The 24,855-nt window shown below is 40.7% G+C and overlaps 2 protein-coding genes across 3 annotated transcripts in view; one reads left to right on the forward strand and one right to left on the reverse strand.

The window, feature by feature from the left end:
- Nucleotides 1–2,306, reverse strand: part of BOLL (boule homolog, RNA binding protein) — a 30,804-nt gene extending 28,498 nt beyond the window's left edge. Inside the window, exon 1 of the mRNA XM_007190472.2 lies at nt 2,263–2,306. Coding sequence (XP_007190534.2) covers nt 2,263–2,283 — 21 coding nt within the window. The 5' untranslated portion in view covers nt 2,284–2,306. The remainder of the gene's footprint in view (nt 1–2,262) is intronic.
- An 829-nt stretch (nt 2,307–3,135) lies between these two features.
- Nucleotides 3,136–24,855, forward strand: part of PLCL1 (phospholipase C like 1 (inactive)) — a 402,844-nt gene continuing 381,124 nt past the window's right edge. For both annotated transcript variants that reach the window (XM_007190476.2, XM_007190477.2), the window contains exon 1: nt 3,136–3,259. The gene's annotated coding sequence lies outside the window, so the exon portion shown is untranslated. The remainder of the gene's footprint in view (nt 3,260–24,855) is intronic.

Genomic DNA, 24,855 nt, shown 5'->3' on the forward strand with positions numbered 1-24,855 from the left:
CCTTTTTCACATTTGCTCTCCTTTCACTTCATTGGCCAATAAAACCATAATCCCTAAATTAATGTCTGCAAGATGTACAGAGAAATGACTAGGCCAGTAGTGACTATGGGGCTATAGGCTGGACCTTATGGGCTCTATTCTCCATCTAGTCTTAAGGGGGAAAAACACTCCCTAGTAAGGGAGTTCATAAAAACATCTCTTAAACCACAGAGTCATCATATTTAATAATAGCTATGTTGTAGTTGCCAATTAAAAAAACTGGGAATCCTAACAGCATCCTCCCTGGGCATTTGGACGTTATTTGTAACTTCAGTCACTTTACTTGTAAGACATAGTGCCCAGACTGGATGATTCTGGGATGCTTAGTTTTACTTTTCAACTGTGGACTTGTATTGCTAGAGATAACAGAACAGCTCTGGTAGATACAATCTTTTCTCTCTGCCGGGTTACAGAATGTAGTCATTACCTATTTGCAAAGTTAAAAAAAAAATCAATCGTCATGAAATTCTCTTCTTAAAAACAAAATGAATTCAATGGATGAACTCTTTTGTTCCAAATTTGTTTAAATAAAAGTCAACTCCATTAGTTTTCATTAAGAGAGGAATGACGTGAATGGAAGAGAACAGAGTGCTTTATTTCCAATCTTGAGAAATCAGTTAAATGATAGCAAGGAAGGAAAAACACGAACTTTTTACATACCACTCACTTCATTCTTCATTTTCTAAGACTCCTATTGTGGGTGCCAACTGTTTTATTTTTCTCCTTACCACTTACCAACATGTAATACCATGTAATTTATTTATTATGTTTGTTGTCTGTCTCTTTCCACTATAATGTAACGTTCAAGAAAGAGGAGGGTTTTGCCTGTTTTGTTCACCGCAGCATCTAAAGTAGGGACCATATATAGCACGTGTTCAATAAATATTTGTTGAACGAATGAATAAATGAGTAATTTCTTCCTGCTCACGATATGCCAACCCTTAGGTTGTGGGTGGGCTGAAGACTACAACATGAATAATAGCCTAGAAAATATTTTAATCTTGGTAGTAACAAGGCTCAGGTAGAGGCGATCTTTAAGTTCCTCAGAGAAGGTTAGCGATTCACTGAGTTAACTAAGAAAGCCTCAAATTCTGCTGGCAATAATTTTTCAAATGTATGAAAAGCACTTAGACTGGTGCTGTTTTGGGGTTAGCAGTAAGGGTCCTTAGTAAAACTTCTAGTACTAGTTTATTTAAAATTTCCTCCAAAGTAATGTGCCCCCACTGCCTCCTCCCCTCTAAAATTAACCTCGAAATCTATCATCTACTTCGCCAACAAAAACAGGAAAAGGGCGGGCTAACCGTCGCAGTTACGGCCTCCGTGCTCCTTCCCCTCCGAAGCCAGCAAGCTGAGGCGCTGGGGGAAATGGCTGAGGCGACAACTTCCTTGGGTTCTCTCGGGTCATCGTGAACTTGATCACTGCCTCGAGGATCCACTCCCTCCCCACCAAAGTGCGGGAGGGAAAAGAAGGCTAGCCAGCGAGAAATTTTGCCCTGCAAACCCGCCAGCAGCAGTGGCGGGAACCCTCAACAGCACCGACTCCGACGCCGGCCTAGTGTGCAGCCTGCCAGGCAAGCCTCGAGTGGCGCTCGCTGATTGGCTGCCGGCGGGCGCCGGGCGGGGCGCGGCGGCACGTTGCCGCAGGTCCTCGGGCCTAAGCGGTCTCCCGCCTCTCCCCCGCCCGGCCCTGTCTGGCTTGGGCTCGCACCTGGTGCTAGAGGTTCCGGTCCGACCTGTGCCCCGCCCCAGCCCCCGGCCAGGTCTCTTGGGCCTTCTGGTCCCCGCTGACCAGTCGAGGAGAGGAGGCTTCAACCGCCGGGGCAACGCCTCAGGGGGGCGGCTAGGCGGAGTCCGGTGGGAGTGAGCGGCAAAGACGCAGCGAGCCTAATTTCGGCGGGAAAGCTGTTTCTCTAGCGTGGACCCGGCCTGGTGCACAGGGCCCAGCCACCCACCGCCTTCTGGTCGCTGCCGAAGTCTCCCATCCCGTCTACACCCCGTCCAGGCCCGGTGGCCGCACCTTCCCGACCCTACGACACAACCCGACGGGGCCTGCAGGCGGGCCGCTCTTCGCGGCAGTCGATGGGGCTCCCTGACCACGTTACTTCCCGACAAAATCGCAGGCTCTAGACTCGCCCTTCCAGCCCCTCACAGACGGAGTCCACATTGCTCCTTCTCCCCACTACCCCGGGGCCCAGGACCCTGGGCCTTGACCGCCGTACTCACCGCCCCGGACTCGGTCTCCATCTTCCTCTCTGTTCTTCAAAAGCCAGGGAGAAAGGAACAGAAACCTAAAGTTTGAAAGCACCGTCACACCCAGGAAGCAATACCACGTTTCCCGACGGAGACTCTCTCCCCCTGGCGGCGACGGCGTTGGTGGCAGCTGCAGGGCCGCAGACTCGGACCCGGAGCCTGAACCTGCCACCCGGGGGGCGGGGGGTGGGGAGGGGCTGACGGCGTCGCCTAGGTCGGGGGACGACAGTGCGGGCGGGCGCCGCAAGCCGGGGAGGGGCGCGGGCGGGCGGGTTTCGGCGGTGGCCCGTGGTCGCCGAGCTGGGCCGTCTCAGGGGCAGAGCGTACAGCAGGTCGGGGCGGGCGTGGGGTATGCGGAGCGAGGGCTCCCTTCTGGAGCCGCTCGCACCTGTTTTCGGACGGCTGGGGAGGAGAGAGCGAACGGTTATGCAGAGTTCCATGCACCGCACGCCTTTCACGCCTTTCCTTCTCCTCCCCTTTGGAGAAAAGTTGGCCTTTGGGACTCGTGGGTTTCGAGAGGTCAGGTGACCTCAGGCTTTACTAAGGTGCAAGAAGCCTGTTGAGGGGCGACTTCGGAAGGCTGGTGCGGGGCGAGGAGGCCAGTTTGCAGAGTCAAAGTCTGACCCCCGGGGGCCTGACGCGCCAAACTCGGGGGCTCCGGAGAAGCCGCGGACGCCGCGTCGCACCTGTTGTCGCCGTCACTCATCCCAGCCGAGCGGGCGGGGCGGCGCGGGAGGCTTGTCCGGGGCCCGCCGCGCCGCGCCGCGCCGCGCCGTCCGGGCTCCGGCGCCCGCCCCAGGCCCGCGCCCGCTGAGCACCGCAAGGCCGCCGCACAGCCTGCGGAGCCGGCCCGCGACAGAGCCATCCGCGCGCCCGAGGGGTGAAGACTGTGCCACTTGGCTGGAGTGGCTCTAGCCGTCTTGGGATCTCCTTTGGAAGAAGACTGCTTCGTAAAATATATTGCCAGAAGGTAGCTGCGATTTATGTACATATCTCGCCGATATCACATATTTTATGTATAAAAAATATATAACCAAGTTCTAAATAATTACAACTAGTTTAACTTCTGTAATAATGATGATGATTATGGCTGCCATTTATCAAGGCCTTACTTTGGTGCCAGGCACAGTGCTTTACAATCAGTATCATTTAATCATTTCATTTTTACAGCAACCCTTCAAATAGACACTCCTGTTATCTTCATATTACAGGTGAGCAAATGGAGATTTGGAGGTTAAGTAATTTGGTCAAGGTCTAAAGCTATAGATGTAACCCTGGTGTCTCTCTGACAGCAGGTCATGATCTTAACCATTTTGACATATATTTTTAAAGAATTAACAGCAACGACTGTTAAAAGTTACATCAGTAATAACTTTCGTACTCTATTATAAAAGTTTGGTTTTTTTTTTTTACTTTCAAGATAAATAGTTAAAAATTATTATGTATTTAATTTTTAATCTGTTCAAACATTAGCTCTTCATATTATTTACCACAAATAAAATGGGAAACGTAATTATTTTCACTGAATACAGTTCAGCTAAAGCATCCTAAAAGTCATTATACATTTGTGCATACAATTTAAGCTCAATTTCTCAGGTTTTAGTTTCTTAGGAAACAGAGACTACAAACCTATTAAAACTAAAACTCATATTCCAGAGCAGAATAATTTTGCTGGTCAATACCATTAGAACCGATTTTCTTTGGGCATTTTTTTGCAGTAGTAATGATGGGTTTAAGTAGATATTACTGACATCTCTTTTGTCCAAGTCTTTTTTGACTAAAAACACTTATTTTTGAACACTGTATTCATCATACTAGGTGTTCAGTCTGTGACACACAAGTTAATCAACACAATTTAGGGAACACTGACTGTATTTCAAGACCTGTGTTGGGTGCTAGGGGGCTATACTGTATTTGCAGTATGGTAATTCTCTGTTCTGCTTCTACGTCTTTTAATCCTTAAAGCAAAACGTTTTTTTATTTTAAAACTTGCATAAAACATGTAAAATTATACAATTCAACTTAGTACACATTTATAGAGTTCCTATTATGTTCAGTACATAATACTATATGCATTGAGAGATAAGAAGATGAACAAGATCAAACCTCTGTCCTTGACGTGTTTTTAATCTAGAAAGAGAGAAAAGACTAATTACTCAAAATAATTACATCTAAATTGCTTAAAATAAATAGGATACATACAAAATAGGGTAAGTGGTACGTGAACTATGATCAAAGGCCTGTGGGAGTACAGAGAACAGCATTGTGGAGCACAGTGTCCAGGGCTGGGTAAGGACACCATCAAAGCTGAAATGCTGGTATGAGTGGGAAGGTGAGAAAAGAAATTGACCACCCTCTGTCATGTACCCAGCACTGGGCAAAGCACATTCTTTTTTTTTTTTTGAATTTTTGAATTTTATTTTATTTTATTTTATACAGCAGGCTCTTATTAGTCATCAGTTTTATACACATCAGTGTATACATGTCAATCCCAGTTTCCAATTCATCACCCCCCCCCCACCCCCACTGCTTTCCCCCCTTGGTGTCCATACGTTTGTTCTCTACATCTGTGTCTCAATTTCTGCCCTGTAAACCGGTTCATCTGTACCATTTTTCTAGGTTCCACATATATGCGTTAATATACGATATTTGTTTTTCTCTTTCTGACTTACTTCACTCTGTAGGACAGTCTCTAGATCCATCCATGTCTCAACAAATGACCCAAATTCGTTCCTTTTTATGGCTGAGTAATATTCCATTGTATATATGTACCACATCTTCTTTATCCATTCGTCTGTCGGTGGGCATTTAGGTTGCTCCCACAACCTGGCTATTGTAAAGAGTGCTGCAACGAACATTGGGGTGCATGTGTCTTTCTGAATTATGGTTTTCTCTGGGTATATACCCAGTAGTGGGATTGCTGGGTCATATGGTAATTCTATTTTTAGTTTTTTAAGGAACCTCCATACTGTTCTCCATAGTGGCTGTATCAATTTACATTCCCACCAACAGTGCAAGAGGGTTCCCTTTTCTCCACACCCTCTCCAGCATTTGTTGTTTGTAGATTTTCTGATGGCGCCCGTTCTAAATGGTGTGAGGTGGTACCTCATTGTAGTTTTGATTTTGATTTCTCTAATAATTAGTGATGTTGAGCATCTTTTCATGTGCTTCTTGGCCATCTGTATGTCTACTTTGGAGAAATGTCTATTTAGGTCTTTGGCCCATTTTTGGATTGGGTTGTTTGTATTTTTAATATTGAGCTGCATGAGCTGTTTATATATTTTGGAGATTAATCCTTTGTCCGTTGATTTGTTTGCAAATATTTTCTCCCATTCTGAGGGTTGTCTTTTCGTCTTGCTTATGGTTTCCTTTGCTGTGCAAAAGCTTTTAAGTTTCATTAGGTCCCATTTGTTTATTGTTGTGTTTATTTCCATTACTCTAGGAGGTGGATCAAAAAAGATCTTGCTGTGATTTATGTCAAAGAGTATTCTTCCTATGTTTTCCTCCAAGAGTTTTATAGTGTCCGGTCTTACATTTAGGTCTCTAATCCATTTTGAGTTTATTTTTGTGTATGGTGTTAGGGAGTATTCTAATTTCATTCTTTTACCAGTAGCTGTCCAGTTTTCCCAGCACCACTTATTGAAGAGACTGTGTTTTCTCCATTGTATATCCTTGCCTCCTTTGTCATAGATTAGTTGACCATAGGTGCGTAGGTTTATCTCTGGGCTTTCTATCTTGTTCCATTGATCTATGTTTCTGTTTTTGTGCCGGTACCATACTGTCTTGATTACTGTACTGTACTTTGTACAAAGCTATTGTAGCTTTGTACTATAGTCTGAAGTCCAGGAGCCTGATTTCTCCAGCTCCGTTTTTCTTTCTCAAGATTGCTTTGGCTATTCGGGGTCTTTTGTGTTTCCATACAAATTGTGAAATTTTTTGTTCTAGTTCTGTGAAAAATGCCATTGGTAGTTTGATAGGGATTGCATTGAATTTGTAGATTGCTTTGGGTAGTATAGTCATTTTCACAATGCTGATTCTTCCAATGCAAGAACGTGGTATAGCTCTTCATCTGTCTGTATCATCTTTAATTTCTTTCATCAGTGTCTTACAGTTTTCTGCATACAGGTCTTTTGTCTCCTTAGGTAGGTTTATTCCTAGGTATTTAATTCTTTATGTTGCAGTGGTAAATGGGAGTGTTTCCTTAATTTCTCTTTCAGATTTTTCATCATTAGTGTATAGGAATGCAAGAGATTTCTGTGCATTAATTTTGTATCCTGCTGCTTTACCAAATTCATTGATTAGCTCTAGTAGTTTTCTGGTAGCATCTTTAGGATTCTGTATGTATAGTATCATGTCATCTGCAAACAGTGACAGCTTTACTTCTTCTTTTCCGATTTGGATTTTTTTATTTCTTTTTTTCTCTGATTACTGTGGCTAAAACTTCCAAAACAATGTTGAATAATAGTGGTGAGTGGGCAACCTTGTCTTGTTCCTGATCTTAGTGGAAATGGTGTCAGTTTTTCACCATTGAGGACAATGTTGGCTTTGGGTTTGTCATATATGACCTTTACTATGTTGAGATAAGTTCCCTCTTTGCCTACTTTCTGGAGGGTTTTTATCATAAATGGGTGTTGAATTTTGTCGAAAGCATTTTCTGCATCTATTGAAATGATTATATGGTTTTTCTTCTTCAGTTTGTCAATATGGTGTATCACATTGATTGATTTGCATATATTGAAGAATCTTTGAATTCCTGGGGTAAACCCCACTTGATCATGGTGTATGATCCTTTTAATGTGCTGTTGGATTCTGTTTGCTAGTATTTTGTTGAGGATTTTTGCATCTATGTTCATCAGTGATATTGGTCTGTAGTTTTCTTTCTTTGTGACATCTTTATCTGCTTGTGGTATCAGGGTGATGGTGGCCTCGTAGAATGAGTTTGGGAGTGTTCCTCCCTCTGCTATATTTTGAAAGAGTTTGAGGAGGATAGGTGTTAGCTCTTCTCTAAATGTTTGGTAGAATTCACCTGTGAAGCCATCTGGTCCTGGACTTCTGTTTGTTGGAAGATTTTTAATCACAGTCTCAATTTCAGTGCTTGTGATTGGTCTGTTTATATATTCTATTTCTTCCTGTTTCAATCTCGGAAGGTTGTGCCTTTCTAAGAATTTGTCCATTTCTTCTAGGTTGTCCATTTTATTGGCATATAGTTGCTTGTAGTAATCTCTCATGATCCTTTGTATTTCTGCAGTGTCAGTGGTTACTTCTCCTTTTTCATTTCTAATTCTATTGATTTGAGTCTTCTCCCTTTTTTTCGTGATGAGTCTGGCTAATGGTTTATCAATTTTGTTTATCTTCTCAAAGAACCAGCTTTTAGTTTTATTGATCTTTGCTACTGTTTCCTTCATTTCTTTTTCATTGATTTCTGATGTGATCTTTATGATTTCTTTCCTCCTGCTAACTTTGGGGTTTTTTTGTTCTTCTTTCTCTAATTGCTTTAGGTGTAAGGTTAGGTTGTTTATTTGACATGTTTCTTGTTTCTTAAAGTTAGGATTGTATTGCTATAAACTTCCCTCTTAGAACTGCTTTTGCTGTATCCCATAGGTTTGGGGTTATCGTGTTTTCATTGTCATTTGTTTCTAGGGTTCTTTTTTGATTTCCTCTTCGATTTCTTAAGTGATCTCTTGGTTATTATGTAGTGTATTGTTTAGCATCCATGTGCTTGTATTTTTAACAGATTTTTTTCCTGTAATTGATATCTAGTCTCATAGCGTTGTGGTTGGAAGAGATACTTGATACAATTTCAATTTTCTTAATTTTACCAAGGCTTGATTTGTGACCCAAGATATGATCTATCCTGGAGAATGTTCCATGAGCACTTGAGAAGAAAGTGTATTCTGTTATTTTTGGATGGAATGTTCTATAAATATCAATTAGGTCCGTCTTGTTTAATGTATCATTTAAAGCTTGTGTTTCCTTATTTATTTTCATTTTGGATGACCTTTCCATTGGTGAAAGTGGGGTGTTAAAGTCCCCTACTATGATTGTGTTACTGTCGATTTCCCCTTTTATGGCTGTTAGTATTTGCCTTATGTATTGAGGTGCTCCTATGTTGGATGCATAAATAGTTACAATTGTTATATCTTCTTCTTGGATTGATCCCTTGATCATTATGTAGTGTCCTTCTTTGTCTCTTGTAATAGTCTTTATTTTAAAGTCTATATTGTCTGATATGAGAATTGCTACTCCAGCTTTCTTCTGATTTCCATTTGCATGGAATATCTTTTTCCATCCCCTCACTTTCAGTCTGTAAGTGTCCCTATGTTTGAAGTGGGTCTCTTGTAGACAGCATATATATGGGTCTTGTGTTTATATTCATTCATCCAGTCTATGTCTTTTGGTTGGAGCATTTAATCCATTTACATTTAAGGTAATTATCAATATGTATGTTCCTATTACCATTTACTTAATTGTTTGGGGTTACTTATTGTAGGTCTTTTCCTTCTCTTGTGTTTCCTGCCTGGAGAAGGTCCTTTAGCATTTGTTGTACAGCTGGTTTGGTGGTGCTGAGTTCTCTTGGCTGTTGCTTGTCTGTAAAGGTTTTAATTTCTCCATCGAATCTGAATGAGATCCTTGCTGGGTAGAGTAATCTTTGTTGTAGATTCTTCCCTTTCGTCACTTTAAATATGTCCTGTCACTCCCTCTGGCTTGCAGAGTTTCTGCTGAAAGATCAGCTGTTAACCTTTTGGGGAATCCCTTGTATGTTACTGGTTGTTTTTCCCTTGCTGCTTTTAATATTTTTTATTTGTATTTAATTTTTGATAGTTTGATTAATATGTATCTTGGCATGTTTCCCCTTGGATTTATCCTGTTTTGGACTCTCTGTGCTTCCTGGACTTGATTGACTATTTCCTTTCCCATATTAGGGAAATTTTCAACTATAATCTGTTCAAATATTTTCTCAGTCCCTTTCTTTTTCTCTTCTTCTTCTGGGACCCCTATAATTCGAATGTTGGTGCATTTAATGTTGTCCCATAGGTCTCTGAGACTGTTCTCAATTCTTTTCATTCTTTTTTCTTTATTCTGCTCTGCAGTAGTTATTTCCACTATTTTATCTTCCAAGTCACTTATCCATTCTTCTGCCTCGGTTGTTCTGCTATTGATTCCTTATAGAGAATTTTTAATTTCATTTATTGTCTTGTTCATCATTGTTTGTTTGCTCTTTAGTTCTTCTAGGTCCTTGTTAAACATTTCTTGTATTTTCTCCATTCTATTTTCAAGATTTTGGATCATCTTTACTATCATTACTCTGAATTCTTTTTCAGGTAGACTGCCTATTTCCTCTTCATTTGTGTGGTCTGGTGGGTTTTTACCTTGCTCCTTCATCTGGTGTGTGTTTCTGTGTCTTCTCATTTTGCTTAACTTACTGTGTTTGGGGTCTCCTTTTTGCAGGCTGCAGGTTCGTAGTTCCCATTGTTTTTGGTGTCTGCCCCCAGTGGCTAAGGTTGGTTCAGTGGGTTTTGTAAGCTTCCTGTTGGTGGGGACTAGTGCCTGTGTTCTGGTGGATGAGGCTGGATCTTGTCTTTCTGGTGGGCAGGTCTGCATCCGGTGGTGTGTTTTGGGGTGTCTGTGACCTTATTATGATTTTAGGCAGCCTTTTTGCTAGTGGGTGCGGTTGTGTTCCTGTTTTGCTAGTTGTTTGCCATAGGGTGTCCAGCACTGTAGCTTGCTGGTCTTTGAGTGGAGCTGGGTCTTAGCATTGAGATGGAGATCTCTGGGAGAGATTTTGCTGTTTGATATTACGTGGAGCTGGGAGGTCTCTGGTGGACGAATGTCCTGAACTTGGCTCTCCCGCCTTAGAGGCAGAGGCATGACACCCAGCGGGAACACCAACATCCTGTCATCCACACGGCTCAGAATAAAAGGGAGAAAGAAGGAAAGAAAGAGAGAGAGAAAGAAAGAGAGAAAGAATAAATTTATTAAAATTAAAAATAATTATTAAAAATAGAAAAATTGAAATGTAATTAAAAAAAAAGAGAGAAAGAGAGAAACCAAACCAAAAAACAAATCTACCAATGATAAGAAGTGCTAAAAACTATACTAAAAAAAAAAAAAAAAGGGCAGACAGAACCCTAGGACAAATGGTAAAAGCAAAGCTATACAGACAAAATTACACACAGAAGCATACACAGACACACTCACAAAAAGAGAAAAAGGAAGAAAATATATATATCGTTTCTTCCAAAGTCCACTGCTTCAATTTGGGATGATACCTTGTCTATTCAGGTATTCCACAGATGCAGGGTACATCAAACTGATTGTGGAGATTTAATCCACTGCTCCTGAGGCTACTGGGAGAGATTTCCCTGTCTCTTCTTTGTTCCCACAGCTCCTGGGGTTTAGCTTTGGATTTGGCCCTGTCTCTGCGTGTAGGTCGCCTGAGGGCATCTGTTCTTCGCTCACACAGGACGGGGTTAAAGGAGCAGCTGATTCGGGGGCTCTGGCTCACTCAGGCTCGGGGGAGGGAGGGGTACGGATGCAGGACGAGCCTGTGGCGGCAGAGGCCGGCGTGACGTTGCAACAGCCTGAGGCGCGCCGTGTGTTCTCCCGGGGAAGTTGTCCCTGGATCACGGGACCCTGGCCGTGGCGGGCTGCACAGGCTCCCTGGAGGGGAGGTGTGGATAGTGACCTGTGCTTGCACACAGGATTCTTGGTGGCTGCAGCAGCAGCGTTAGCGTCTCATGCCCGTCTCTGGGGTCCACGCTGATAACCATGGCTCGCGCCCATCTCTGGAGCTCGTTTAGGTGGTGGTCTGAATCCCCTCTCTTCATGCACCCCGAAACAAAGAGGCAAGAAAAAGTCTCTTGCCTCTTCGGCAGCTCCAGACTTTTCCCAGACTCCCTCCCGGCTAGCTGTGGCACACTAGCCCCCTTCAGGCTGTGTTCACGCAGCCAACCCCAGTCCTCTCCCTGGGATCCCATCGAAGCCCGAGCCTCAGCTCCCAGCCCCCGCCCGCCCCGGCGGGTGAGCAGACAAGCCTCTCGGGCTGGTGAGTGCTGCTCGGCACCGCTCCTCTGTGTGGGAATCTCTCCGCTTTGCCCTCCGCACCCCTGTGGCTGCGCTCTCCTCCGTGGCTCCGAAGCTTCCCCCCTCCGCCACCCACAGTCTCCGCCCGCAAAGGGGCTTCCTAGTGTGTGGAAACCTTTCCTCCTTCACAGCTCCCTCCCACTGGTGCAGGTCCCGTCCCTATTCTTTTGCCTCTGTTTTTTCTTTTTTCTTTTTGCCCTACCCAGGTACATGGGGAGTTTCTTGCCTTTTGAGAGGTCTGAGGTCTTGTGCCAGCGTTCAGTAGGTGTTCTGAATTGTTCCACATGTAGATGTATTTCTGATGTATTTGTGGGGAGGAAGGTGATCTCCACGTCTTATTCTTCCGCCATCTTGAAGGTCTCCTCTTCCATTATTTTATTCTTTTTTTTAATGGCTGAGTAATATTCCATTTATATATATAAATGGAATATATATATAGTCCATTTATATATATATCAGAGTGTTTCCATGTTTTGGCTATTGTAAATATTGCCACTGTGTACATTGGGGTGCGTGTATCTTTTTGAATTAGAGCTTTTTGTCTTTTCCAGATATATGCCCAAGAGTGGGATTGCTGGATCATATGGCAACTCTATTTTTAGTTTTTTGAGAAACCTCTATACTGTTTTCCATAGTGGCTGCACCAATTTACATTCCCATCAACAGTGTAGGAGAGTTCCTTTTTCTCCGCACCCTTTCTCCAGCATTTATTAGTTGTAGACTTTAATGATGGCCATTCTGACCAGTGTCAGGTGATACCTCAATGTAGTTTTGATTTGCATTTCTCTGTTTGCCGCATGAATGTCTTCTTTGGAAAAATGTCTATTTAGGTATTTTGCCCATTTTTTGATTTTTGTTTGTTTCATTATTGAGTTGTATGAGTTGTTTGTATATTTTGGAAATTAAGCCCCTGTCAGTTGCATCATTTGCAAATATTTTCTCCCATTCTGTAGGCTGTTTTTTCATTTTGTTTATGGCTTCCTTTGCTCTGCAAAAGCTTATAAGTTTGATTAGTTCCCATTTGTTTATTTTTGCTTTTATTTCTATTGCCTTGGGAGGCTGATCTAAGAAAACATTGCTACTATTTATGTCAGAGAATGTTTTGCCTATGTTCTCTTCTAGGAGTTTTATGGTGTCACGTCTTAAGTCTTTAAGCCATTTTGAGCTTATTTTTGTGTATGTTGTTTGGGAGTGTCTTAACTTCATTGATTTACATGAGGCTGTCCAGTTTTCCCAACACCACTTGCTGAAGAGACTGTCTTTTCTCCATTGCGTATTCTTGTGCTCTTTGTCAAAGATTAATTGACTGTAGTTGTGTGGGTTTACTTCTGGGCTTTCTATTCTGTTCTGTTTATATGTCTGTTTTTGTGCCAATACCTCGCTGTTTTGATTACTGTAGTTCTGTAGTATTGTCTGAAGTCTGGGAGGCTTATGCCTCCAGCTTTGTTCTTTTTCCTTAGGTTTGATTTGTCAATTTTGGGTCTTTTGTGGTTCCATATAAATTTTAGGATTATTTGTTCTAGTTCTGTGAAAAATGTTATGGGTAATTTGATAGGGATTACATTAAATCTGTAGATTGCTTTGGGTAGTGTGGCCATTTTAACTGTATTAATTCTTCTAATCCAAGGGCATCAGATTTCTTTCCATTTTCTTGAATCACCTGTGATTTCCTTTATCAGTGTTTTATAGTTCTCAGCGTATGTCTTTACCCTCCTTGGTTAGGTTTATTCCTAGGTATTTTATTTCTCTTTGATGCGATTTAAAATGGGAATATCCCATTTTCTTATATTTTGTGCTAGTGTCCCAGTGTCCCTCATCATTTTCCTTCACACAGTCTGTTAAGAGATTTACCCAAGCTTGCCCTCTTTCTTGTTTGCCTTCCCTTACTGGCAGTTCTCCTGTTCCTGCCTCTTAAGTTTGCTAGCTTCAGATTCTAATGCCTAATATCTATTTTCAGCAGTCCTCTTCTTGATAACCCTTTGGATGCTTCTCTAGCTTATAGACCTAGATAACCGTTTGCTTACCTCCTGTGGACCAGCCTTTAAGGCAGGTCATATGGCAATGATTAAGACCTAGTTCTCGCTCTTCCATAGCCTGTGGTCTAGTGGGAAAAGGAGCTAAGTAAATAGAAAGTTTATACACTCAGTGTGCTAAGTGGAAGCATAGAAGAATTGCCAGGTGCAGAGATACTCCAGACCAGGGAGTGATTTAACTTGGTAGATAAAACAACATGAAAAGACATGTTTAAAAGATGCCTCTGCTTCCATTTTATTTATTTCTTGTTCTAAGGTCTATTAGCCTATTGTTGTATTTTGGAGGATTATTAGGTGCTTTCTTTTTCTCTGTGCTGGTTGGATATTTGAAATAGGAGAGGTGAGGGACAGGATTGAAAAACAATCTGCCTTAAGGAAGCAAAGAGGTAAGATTTCCTTTTCTTCTACAGGGAACACAGTACTTCCATGTAGAGAGAATGTTATAGAGATAGTTTAGAGCAATTTCTAGAGCAATTTCTGATTTATTGGAAAATTCCTTATAAAAATTAATGGGTTTATTTGATTATGCTGTTTACTTTGAGCAACTACTTAGACACAGGAATATACAATGTAGAACCTGTTGTGCAGCATAAGGTAGGAGCTCATAAATATTTATAGAATAGGAGATTAAATTAATAGACAACCCTCACTGCACCCTCCACCTAACTGTTTTACTCTTCCTTCTGGATTGAGAGTGAAGAACAGTCAATCATTACCAGAGAACCTTTTTCTTTTCTTTTTTTTTTAATATATCTTTATTGGAGTATAATTGCTTTACAATGTTGTGTTAGTTTCCATTGTACAACAAAGTGAATCAGCTATAAGTATACATATATCCCCATATCCCCTCCCTCTTGAGCCTCCCTTCTATCCTCCCTATCCCACCCCTCTAAGTGGTCCCAAAGCATCGAGCTGATCTCCCTGTGCTATGCAGCAGCTTCCCACTAGCCATCCATTTTACATTTGGTAGTGTATATATGTCCATGCCACTCTCTCACTTCATCCTAGCTTCCCCTTCCCCCCCGTGTCCTCAAGTCCGTAGAGAACTTTTTTCTTGATTCATTCACACAAGTATGGTTTGATAATTATACACATGTTTTTAGTTACTTTTTAGGGAAAGACCTGATGTTTGGAACATCTCACCTGTATAATCCTTTGAACATTCTCAGATATTTCCTTAAGAGCAAATAATACTACTGTACTGTATTTTATACTGTGTACAAAAATAAGACCCACAGCAAGACTTCAGGGCAAGAATGATTACCCAGAACATATTATTCCCTTCTAGACTCAGTCCTACAGTGTTTGCCTCACCTCCTGACCACTAAGTTTGCTGGTTTTTATTCTCTTCCCATTCTTATCTCATTCTTGGATTTGAACTGTAAGGGAGGAAAAAGTTTTCCTTGACCTTCTTAGGGTCCTTGGCTGGGTCTGAAAATTAAACTGACAAAGACAGATTAACAGGAGAAAAGCATACACATTTTGTTGAATTTTCACATGTACATGGGAGCCTTCACAAGAGAATGAAGACCTGGAGAAGTGACCAGAACAGGAAGCTTTTATACCTTTTACACAAAGAAACAATAAATTTGTAAGGAATTGACAAGACGAAAGGGTTTGGGCTAGAGATAGTAAATGGTGAAGAAGTAACTAGTAAGATAAGGGTTAGTTTAAAAAGATTTGTTTGCAGATTCTTCTAGGCTGATAGAATTTGTTTTCTTTCTTTAGGAAGAAAAAGGGGGGCTTTTTCTGCATTTACTGCTTCTTAATTGCTTTCAAATTAAAATAGTTAGTATGTCAAAGAGACATATTTTGGGGTGACATATTCTGGTTTCCTTCAAATGCATGCGATATTTTCACAGCTACAATCATGACACCTTTTAATGCATTTTTCTTACACCCTTAGGCATCTTGGCAATACGTCATGTCATGTCTCTAGTGTTCTTCTCTCCTTGACATTTCAAACATCTGTGTATAAACATTTATTGAATTGAATTGTCACTGGTCTGCTCTCCTCCAGCAACTACATTGTTTGAGTAGCATGCAATTGTTGCCTTGGTGCACACTGATCTTTTGTACCTAAGGCAGGCCACCATGTACTGTTGTGTAGATTATTCAGTGCGTAAGGGTGTCTGGCCAAAGGAGTGAGTAGGCTGCAACCCAGTCCTTGCTGCTCCACTCACATCACCTTGTAGCCACAGGGCCCCATCCATTCAATGGGAGAGCTTTTTTCTAATTCATAAAAAGGTGCTGAATGGGTCAGTTGCAGCCTTGCCTAAATATAGCTTCTGCACATTATAAGATGGTATCAGGAAACACTGGTTTATGTTCATCATGTTTTACTATCACATTCTCAGAAATAAGTAACTGCTTGACATTTGGAAAAATTTTCATCTGGGTGAGTGTTTCAAGTTGAGTTCCTCAGGAAACAGACTCTGAGATTTGCAGGCCGGAGTTTTTTGCAGACCTGTGCTTGGGAACAGCACCTGAGAAGAGTGAGGGAAACAGAACTGGGCAGAAGAAGTTGAATTGTGATGTTGCAATAGAGTCCTCAGCAATCCTAGGATGACTTTCAAAGTTGTCCCTAGTGACCAGGATTCCCCCTCACCCCCCTACTCTACAGTCTATAGTCGCTGAATTCAGCCTTCTCTCAGGGAGTAGACCTGACTTTGGACATGATGGCTCTCTTCAGCTTATGGCAACTTCTGGAAAGGGGCTCAGCTGAGAACAACCCACACTCCCAACATCTGGTGGAACAAGGGCTCAGTACTGAAGTGGATTTGGGCACACCACAGCATATACTAAAGTAACTTCATAACTATTGAGTGACTTTTTCTCCACAATGGGATTAAGCAGGTTACCACTGCTTGCTTTTGGTTGAAGGAACACATGATAGCAACAATAATTCCAGGAAAAATTCAAACTTTTTTCTTAGAGAGGGCACCTCAGAGATTGCAGTGAATACAAGTAGCATAGATCCAGTAACCTAAGATTGTCTGAAAATCCAGGTTGCACATTGTATTTAAGGACTGTAGGCTTGAAAATATCTTTCCATGAGTTTGTCCTCTGTTGGTTCCATGCTCAAGAAAATATCCATATTGGTTATCACTGGGGAAACATAATTAAAAAACAAAAACTTCTTGCACCCAGAAAACCTCTCCACAAAAGTGATAGAGACAGAAAACAGTTTCATTATTGAATAAGCGTGAGACCTGTGGTACCCATGACAGGCACTCCACCCTTAAGAGACTGTAAAGACAGATAAGAATCTTACCCCCACCCCCTTATATAGCCAAGCAGATACAACCCATTACATCACACATAGTCCAACCCAAATTTACCTGGTAATTGGGGTGACCATCTTATTGGCTTTATCCAGAGGAAAAACAAACTTCTCATATCTTTGGAACAGGAAGTAGTTTTGCAAATTAGAGCCAGGCAACCACCTAAGTTAGGCTCTTACCTTCTTACTGAAACTGAGAGATAAGGGAGCTATAACTCTTGAAATTTGAATTTCCAAAAGTTGCACTAAAAAAAGATGGTTTTTGAGGAAACATTTCTGAGTTGTGAGACTGGCAAGAGGCTTATTTAGCCACTATACAGATTTACATACATTTGAAAAGCACAGAGATAGAAAGTCTGAAAGAAAAAGGAGAAGGGGAGAAGTCTCTTCCCTTATTTTCAGTAGGGAGAATTAAGCCTCTTATTTTTAATTTGTATTTGCCCTTTCACAATATATGTAGATGTGTTTAAGGCTGGGTCTCCTTGAAGCACTGAAAATTTTTAGAGGCAACCAAAATTCAAAGCCATCGTTTAAGCATCTGGAGTAGCTTCATTGACTATCATCTGATGATAAGCTTGGGAGATGTCAAGTTTTGAGGGGGTAGTGTTATAATATAGTGATCCAGTGGTGGTGGTGGTGAGGCTTTGGATTCTGACTCTGCTGTGTGCCCTGGAGAGAGTTATATAACCTCTGTTTTCCATCGCGCAAATAAGGATGATAGCATTTACTACTTCAGGCTATAGATTAATTGAGATAATGCACATAAAAGTCTTAGCACAAAACCTACATTCAGTAGGAGCTCAATGATTGATTGACTGTTGATGTTTTGTTGTTCTGCTGAGCTCTATTTCCCCACAGTAGTAAAAATATGAGTAACTTAAGGACTTTGTTTATTTTTTCTTTTTTTTTTAAATTTAATTTTATTTTATATACAGTAGGTTCTTATTAGTTATCATTTTATACATATTAGTGTCTACATGTCAATCCCAATCTCCCAGTTCATCCCGGCAGCCCCCCCACCCCTGCTTTCCCCCCTTGGTGTCCATACATTTGTTCTCTACATCTGTGTCTCAATTTCTGCCTTCCAAACCGTTTCATCTGTACCATTTTTCTAGATTCCACATATATGCGTTAATATACAATATTTGTTTTTCTCATTCGGACTTACTTCACTCTGTATGACAGTCTCTAGGTCCATCCAGTTCTCTAGAAATGACCCAATTTTGTTCCTTTTTATGGCTGAGTAATATCCCATTGTATATATGTACCACATCTTCTTTATCCATTCATCTGTCGATGGGCATTTAGGTTGCTTCCATGACCTGGCTATTGTAAATAGTGCTGCAATGAACATTGGGGTGCATGTGTCTTTTTGAATTATGGTTTTCTCCAGGTATATGCCCAGTAGTGGGATTGCTGGGTCATATGGTAATTCTACTTTTAATTTTTTAAGGAAGCTCCATACTGTTCTCCATAGTGGCTGTATCAATTTACATTCCCACCAACAGTGCAAGAGGGTTCCCTTTTCTCCACACCCTCTCCAGCATTTGTTGTTTGTAGATTTTCTGATGGTGCCCATTCTAACTGGTGTGAGGTGATACCTCATTGTAGTTTTGATTTCGATTTCTCTAATAATTAGTGATGTTGAGCAGCTTTTCATGTGCCTCTTGGCCATTTGTATGTATTCTTTGGAGAAATGTCTATTTAGGTCTTCTGCCCATTTTTTGATTGGGTTTTTTAAAAATATTGAGCTGCATGAGCTGTTTATATATTTTGGAGATTAATCCTTTGTCTGTTGCTTCATTTGCAAATATTTTCTCCCATTCTGAGGGTTGTCTTTTCATCTTGTTTGTAGTTTCCTTTGCTGTGCAAAAGCTCTTAAGTTTCATTAGGTCTCATTTGTTTATTTTTGTTTTTATTTCCATTACTCTAGGAGGTGGGTCAAAAAAGATCTTGCTGTGATTTATGTCAAAGAGTGTTCTTCCCATGTTTTCCTCTAAGAGTTTTATAGTGTCCGGTCTTAGATTTAGGTCTTTAATCCATTTTGAGTTTATTTTTCTGTATGGTGTTAGGGAGTGTTCTAATTTCATTCTTTTACATGTAGCTGTCCAGTTTTCCCAACACTGCTTATTGAAGAGACTGTCTTTTCTCCACTGTATATCCTTGCCTCCTTTGTCATAGATTAGTTGACCATAGGTGTGTGGGTTTATCTCTGGGCTTTCTATCCTGTTCCATTGATCTATATTTCTGTTTTTGTGCCAGTACCATATTGTCTTGATTACTGTAGCTTTGTAGTATAGTCTAAGTCAGGGAGTCTGATTCCTCCAGATCTGTTTTTCTTTTCCCTCAAGATTGCTTTGGCTATTCGGGGTCTTTTGTGTCTCCATACAGATTTTAAGAGTTTTTGTTCTACTTCTGTAAAAAATGCCATTGGTAATTTGATAGGGATTGCATTGAATCTGTAGATTGCCTTGGGTAGTATAGTCATTTTCACAATATTGATTCTTCCAATCCAAGAACATGGTATATCTCTCCATCTGTTTGTGTCATCTTTGATTTCTTTTATCAGTGTCTTATAGTTTTCTGAGTACAGGTCTTTTACCTCATTAGGTAGGTTTATTCCTAGGTATTTTATTCTTTTTGTTGAAATTGGGATTGTTTCCTTAAATTCTCTTTCTGATCTTTTCTTGTTAGTGTATAGGAATGCAAGAGATTTCTGTGCATTAATTTTGTTATCCTGCAACTTTACCAAATTCATTGATTAGCTCTAGTAGTTTCCTGATAGCATCTTTAGGATTATCTATGTATAGTATCATGTCATCTGCAAACAGTGACAGTTTTACTTCTTATTTTCCAATTTGTATTCCTTTTATTTCTTTTTCTCCTCTGATTGCTGTGGCTGGGACTTCCAAAACTATGTTGAATAATAGTGGCGAGAGTGGACAGCATTGTCTTGTTCCTCATCTTAGAGGAAATGCTTTCAGTTTTTCACCATCGAGAATGCTGTTTGCTGTGGGTTTGTTGTCTATAGCCTTTATTATGTTGAGGTAGTTTCCCTCTATGCCCACTTTCTGGAGAGTTTTTTATCATAAATGGGTGTTGAATTTTGTCAAAAACTTTTTCTGCATGTATTGAGAGGATCATATGGTTTTTATTTCTTAATTTTTTAATATGGTGTATCACATTGATTGATTTGTGTATATTGAAGAATCCTTGCGTCCCTGGGATAAATCCTACTTCATCACAGTGTATGATCCTTTTAATGTGTTGTTGGATTCTGTTTGCTAGGTTTTTCTTGAGGATTTTTGCATCTATGTTCATCAGTGATATTAGTCTGTAATTTTATTTTTTTATAGTATCTTTGTCTGGTTGTGGTATCAGGGTGATGATGGTCTCATAGAATGAGTTTGGGAGTGTTCCTTCCTCTGCAATTTTTTGGAAGAGTTTGAGATGAATGGGTGTTAGCTCTTCTCTAAATGTTTGATAGAATTCACCTGTGAAGCCATCTGGTCCTGGACTTCTTTGTTGGAAGATTTTTAAAAAAATAAATTTATTTATTTTATTTATTTATTTTTGGCTGCATTGGGTCTTCGTTGCTGGATGTGGGCTTTCTCTAGTTGCAGTGCACGGAGTCTGCTCTTCATTGTGGTGTGTGGGCTTCTCATTGTGGTGGCTTCTCTTTTTGTGGAGCATGGGCTCTAGATGTGTGGGCCTCAGTAGTTGTGGCACGTGGGCTCAGTAGTTGTGGCTTGTGGGTTCTAGAGCACAGGCTCAGTAGTTGTGGTGCATGGGCTTAGTTGCTCCGTGGCATGTGGGATCTTCCCGGACCAGGGCTTGAACCTGTGTCCCTGCATTGGCAGGTAGATTCTTAACCACTGCGCCACCAAGGAAGTCCCTGTTAGAAGATTTTTAATCACAGTTTCAATTTCATTACTTGTGATTGGTCTGTTCATATTTTCTATTTCTTCCTGGTTCAGTTGTGGAAGGTTATACCTTTCTAAGAATTTGTCCATTTCTCCCAGGTTGTCCATTTTATTGGCAGAGAGTTGCTTGTAATAGTCTCTAATGATGCTTTGTATTTCTGTAGTGTCAGTTGTTACTTCTCCTTTTTCATTTCTAATTTTATTGATTTGAGCCCTCTCTGTCTTTTTCCTGATGAGTCTGGCTAAAGGTTTATCAATTTTGTTTATCTTCTCACAGAACCAGCTTTTACTTTTACTGATATTTGCTATTGTTTTCTTTGTTTGTATTTCATTTATTTCTGCTCTGATCTTTATGATTTCTTTCCTTCTACTAACTTTGTGTTTTGTTTGTTCTTTTGTCTCTAGTTCCTTTAGGTGTAAGGTTAGACTGTTTATTTGAGATTTTTCTTGTTTCTTGAGGTAGGATTGTATTGCTATAGACTTCCCTCTTAGAACTGCTTTTGCTGCATCCCATACGTTTTGGATCGTCGTTTTTCATTGTCATTTGTCTCTCAGTATTTTTTGATTTCCTCTTTGAATTCTTCAGTGATCTCTTGGTTATTTAGTAACATATTGTTTAGCCTCCATGTGTTTGTGTTTTTTATGTTGTTTTCCCTGTAATTTGTTTCTAACTTCATAGCATTTTGGTTGGAAAACATGCTTGATGTGATTTCAATTTTCTTAAATTTACCGATGCTTGATTTGTGACCCAAGATGTGATCTATCTTGGAGAATGTTCCGTGTGCACTTGAGAAGAAAGTGTAGTCTGCTATTTTTGGATGAATGTCCTATAAATATCAATTAAATCTATCTGGTCTGTTGTATCACTTAAAGCTTGTGTTTCCTTATTAATTTTCTGTCTGGATGATCTGTCCATTGGTGTAAGTGAGGTGTTAAAGTTCCCCACTATTATTGTGTTACTTTTGATTTCCTCTTTTATAGCTGTTAGCATTTGCCTTATGTATTGAGGTGCTCCTATGTTGGGTGCATATATATTTATAATTGTTATATCGTCTTCTTGGATTGATCCCTTGATCATTATGTAGTGTCCTTCCTTGTCTCTTGTAACGTGCTTTATTTTAAAGTCTATTTTATCTGATATGAATATTGCTACTCCAGCTTTCTTTTGATTTCCATTTGCATGGAATATCTTTTTCCATCCCCTCACTTTCAGTCTGTATGTGTCCCTAGGTCTGAAGTGGGTCTCTTGTGGACAGCATATATATGGGTCTTGTTTTTGTATCCATTCAGCGAGCCTGTGTCTATTGATTGGAGCATTTCATCCATTCACATTGAAGGTAATTACTGATATGTATATTCCTATTACCATTTTCTTAATTGTTTTGGGTTTGTTTTTGTAGGTCCTTTTCTTCTCTTGTGTTTCCCACTTAGAGAGGTTCCTTTAGCATTTGTTGTAGAGCTGGTTTGGTGGTGCTGAATTCTCTAAGCTTTTGCTTGTCTGTAAAGCTTTTGATTTCTCTGTCGAATCTGAATTAGATCCTTGCTGGGTAGAGTAATCTTGGTTGTAGGTTCTTCCCTTTCATCACTTTAAATATATCATGCCACTCCCTTCTGGCTTGTAAGGTTTCTGCTGAGAAATCAGCTGTTAAGCTAATGGGAGTTCCCTTGTATGTTATTTGTTGTTTTTCCCTTGTTGCTTTTAATAATTTTTGTTTGCCTTTAATTTTTCTCAGTTTGATTACTGTGTGTCTCGGCATGTTTCTCCTTGGGTTTAACCTGCCTGGGACTCTCTGTGCTTCCTGAACTTGGGTGGCTATTTCTTTTCCCATGTTAGGGAAATTTTTGACTATAGTTTCTTCAAATATTTTCTCTGGTCCTTTCTCTCTCTCTTCTTCTTCTGGGACCCCTATAGTGTGAACATTGGTGCATTTAATGTTGTCCCAATGTTGTTGGCTGTGTTCATTTCTTTTCATTCTTTTTTCTTTATTGTGTTCTGTGGCAGTGAATTCCACCATTCTGTCTTCCAGGTCACTTATCCGTTCTTCTGCCTCAGTTATTCTGCTGTTGACTCCTTCTAGTGTATTTTTCATTTTAGTTATGATATTGTTCATCTCTGTTTGTTTCTTCTTTAATTCTTCTAGGTGTTTTGTCTTCAGTTCTTCTAGGCCTTTTTTAAACATTTCTTGCATCTTCTCAATCTTCGCCTCCATTCTTTTTCTGAGGTCCTGGATCATCTTCACTATCATTATTCTGAATTCTTTTTCTAGAAGTTTGCCTATCTCCACTTCATTTAGTTTTTTTTCTGGGGTTTTATCTTGTTCCCTCATCTGGTACATAGTCCTCTGCTTTTTCATTTTGTCTATCTTTCTGTGAATGTGGTTTTCGTTCCACAGGCTGCAGGATTGTAGTTCTTCTTGCTTCTGCTGTCTGCCCTCTGGTGGACGAGGGTATCTAAGAGGCTTGTGCAAGCTTCCTGATGGGAGGGACTGGTGGTTGGTAGAGTGGGGTGTTGCTCTGGTGGGCAGAGCTCAGTAAAACTTTAATCCACTTGTCTGCTGATAGGTGGGACTGAGTTCCCTCCCTGTCAGTTGTTTGGCCTGAGGTGACCCAGCATTGGAGCCCACAGGCTCTTTGGTGGGACTAATGGCTGCCTCTGGGAGGGCTCACGCCAAGGAGTACTTCCCTGAACTTCTGCTGCCAGTGTCCTTGTCTCTGTGGTGAGCCACAGCCACCCCCCCCCGCCCCGCCTCTGCAGGAGACCTGCCAACACAAGCAGGTAGGTCTGGTTCTGTCTCCTATGGGGTCGCTGCTCCTTCACCCTGGGTCCTGAGGTGCATACTACTTTGTGTGTGCCCTGACACAAGCAGTGGAGGGCACACACAGAGTGGAGTCTCTGTTTCCCGCAGTCCTGTTGAAGTCCTGCAATCAAATCCTGCTAGTCTTCAAAGTCTGATTCTCTGGGTATTCCTCTTCTCATTGCCAGCCTCCCAGATTGGGAAGCCTGACATGGGGCTCAGAACCTTCACTGCTGTGGGTGGACTTCTGTGTTATAATTGTTCTCCAGTTTGTGAGTCACCCACCTAGCGGTTATGGGATTTAATTTTATTATGATTGCGCCCCTCCTTACATCTCCTTGCAGCTTCTCCTTTGTCTTTGGATGTGGGGTATATTTTTTGGCGGGTTCCAGTGTCTTCCTTTCGATGATTGTTCAGCAGTTAGTTGTGATTCTGGTGCTCTCTCAAGAGGGGGTGAGCGTCCGTCTTTCTACTCCGCCATCTTGAACCAATCTCCAAGTACTTTGTCTATAAAACAAATATAGGCACACAAATGTCTCAGTTTAATTTAGGCTTTCTTGTGATACTAGTTACTTTGGCCCACTGAATTTATTAGTTTTGTTTGGGTACAGCTTATTTGATTATGCACTCAAAATGCAAATTTTCCTTTTGCTTGTTCCTTTTTCCTTTTGAGAAAGTGGACTCGAGCAATGGCTATCTAGTGTAGGGGAATGCCTTGGGAAATACCTTGACAAATTTGAATTGTTCTGATGGCTTGAATGCCTTGACTGCTGTGCTGATTCCTAATGAAATGGACCAGTTCCTCTTCATGAGGTTTTTGCTTTGCTCCTGTTTATTTTCCTAGACTCTCCTTCAAGCTTCCTTTTGTGATTCTTCTTTCTACCATTAAGTTCCTTCCCATCCTTTCCCCATGGCTTAATTCATGGTAAAGGATTTCCTTTCATCCTCAACACGTTTGATGAATACTTCCTCCATCTTCCTGACCTAATAAAACATGAATAGATCCTGAGGACCTCACTCTTCTGCAGGGGTCTCCACACTTTTGTTTTCACTCTCTTACTGGTTTTTGTGGATATCCATCATTCATATTTATTTATTTATCTATTATATGTATTTTTTTCTTTACTAGTATTTATGCATATCATAAAACATACACAAAAGAATTTTAAAAAGATGAAGCAAATATTTCTTTAAAATGTTTTGTCACTGGTCATGGTTGTTTTCAGAAGTGAATGTATATCTGCATGTCAAAAAGTAAAAAAATTTTTTTGGCTGACTTCTTGTCAGATATATGGTCATTGTTTTTTCCTCTTAATATAAGCAATTATGTCCTTGTATTGAACAGGAGAAGGGTCAGTTCTGCTAGTTTTGAAATGTTCACTAGAATTATCTTCAATTCAAGATGTTTTCCAGGAATATTTTAAGCCATTCATACATTTTGGGATAGT

This window comes from Balaenoptera acutorostrata, chromosome 8 (assembly GCF_949987535.1).
Source record: "Balaenoptera acutorostrata chromosome 8, mBalAcu1.1, whole genome shotgun sequence".
Taxonomy (NCBI): Eukaryota; Metazoa; Chordata; class Mammalia; order Artiodactyla; family Balaenopteridae; genus Balaenoptera; species Balaenoptera acutorostrata.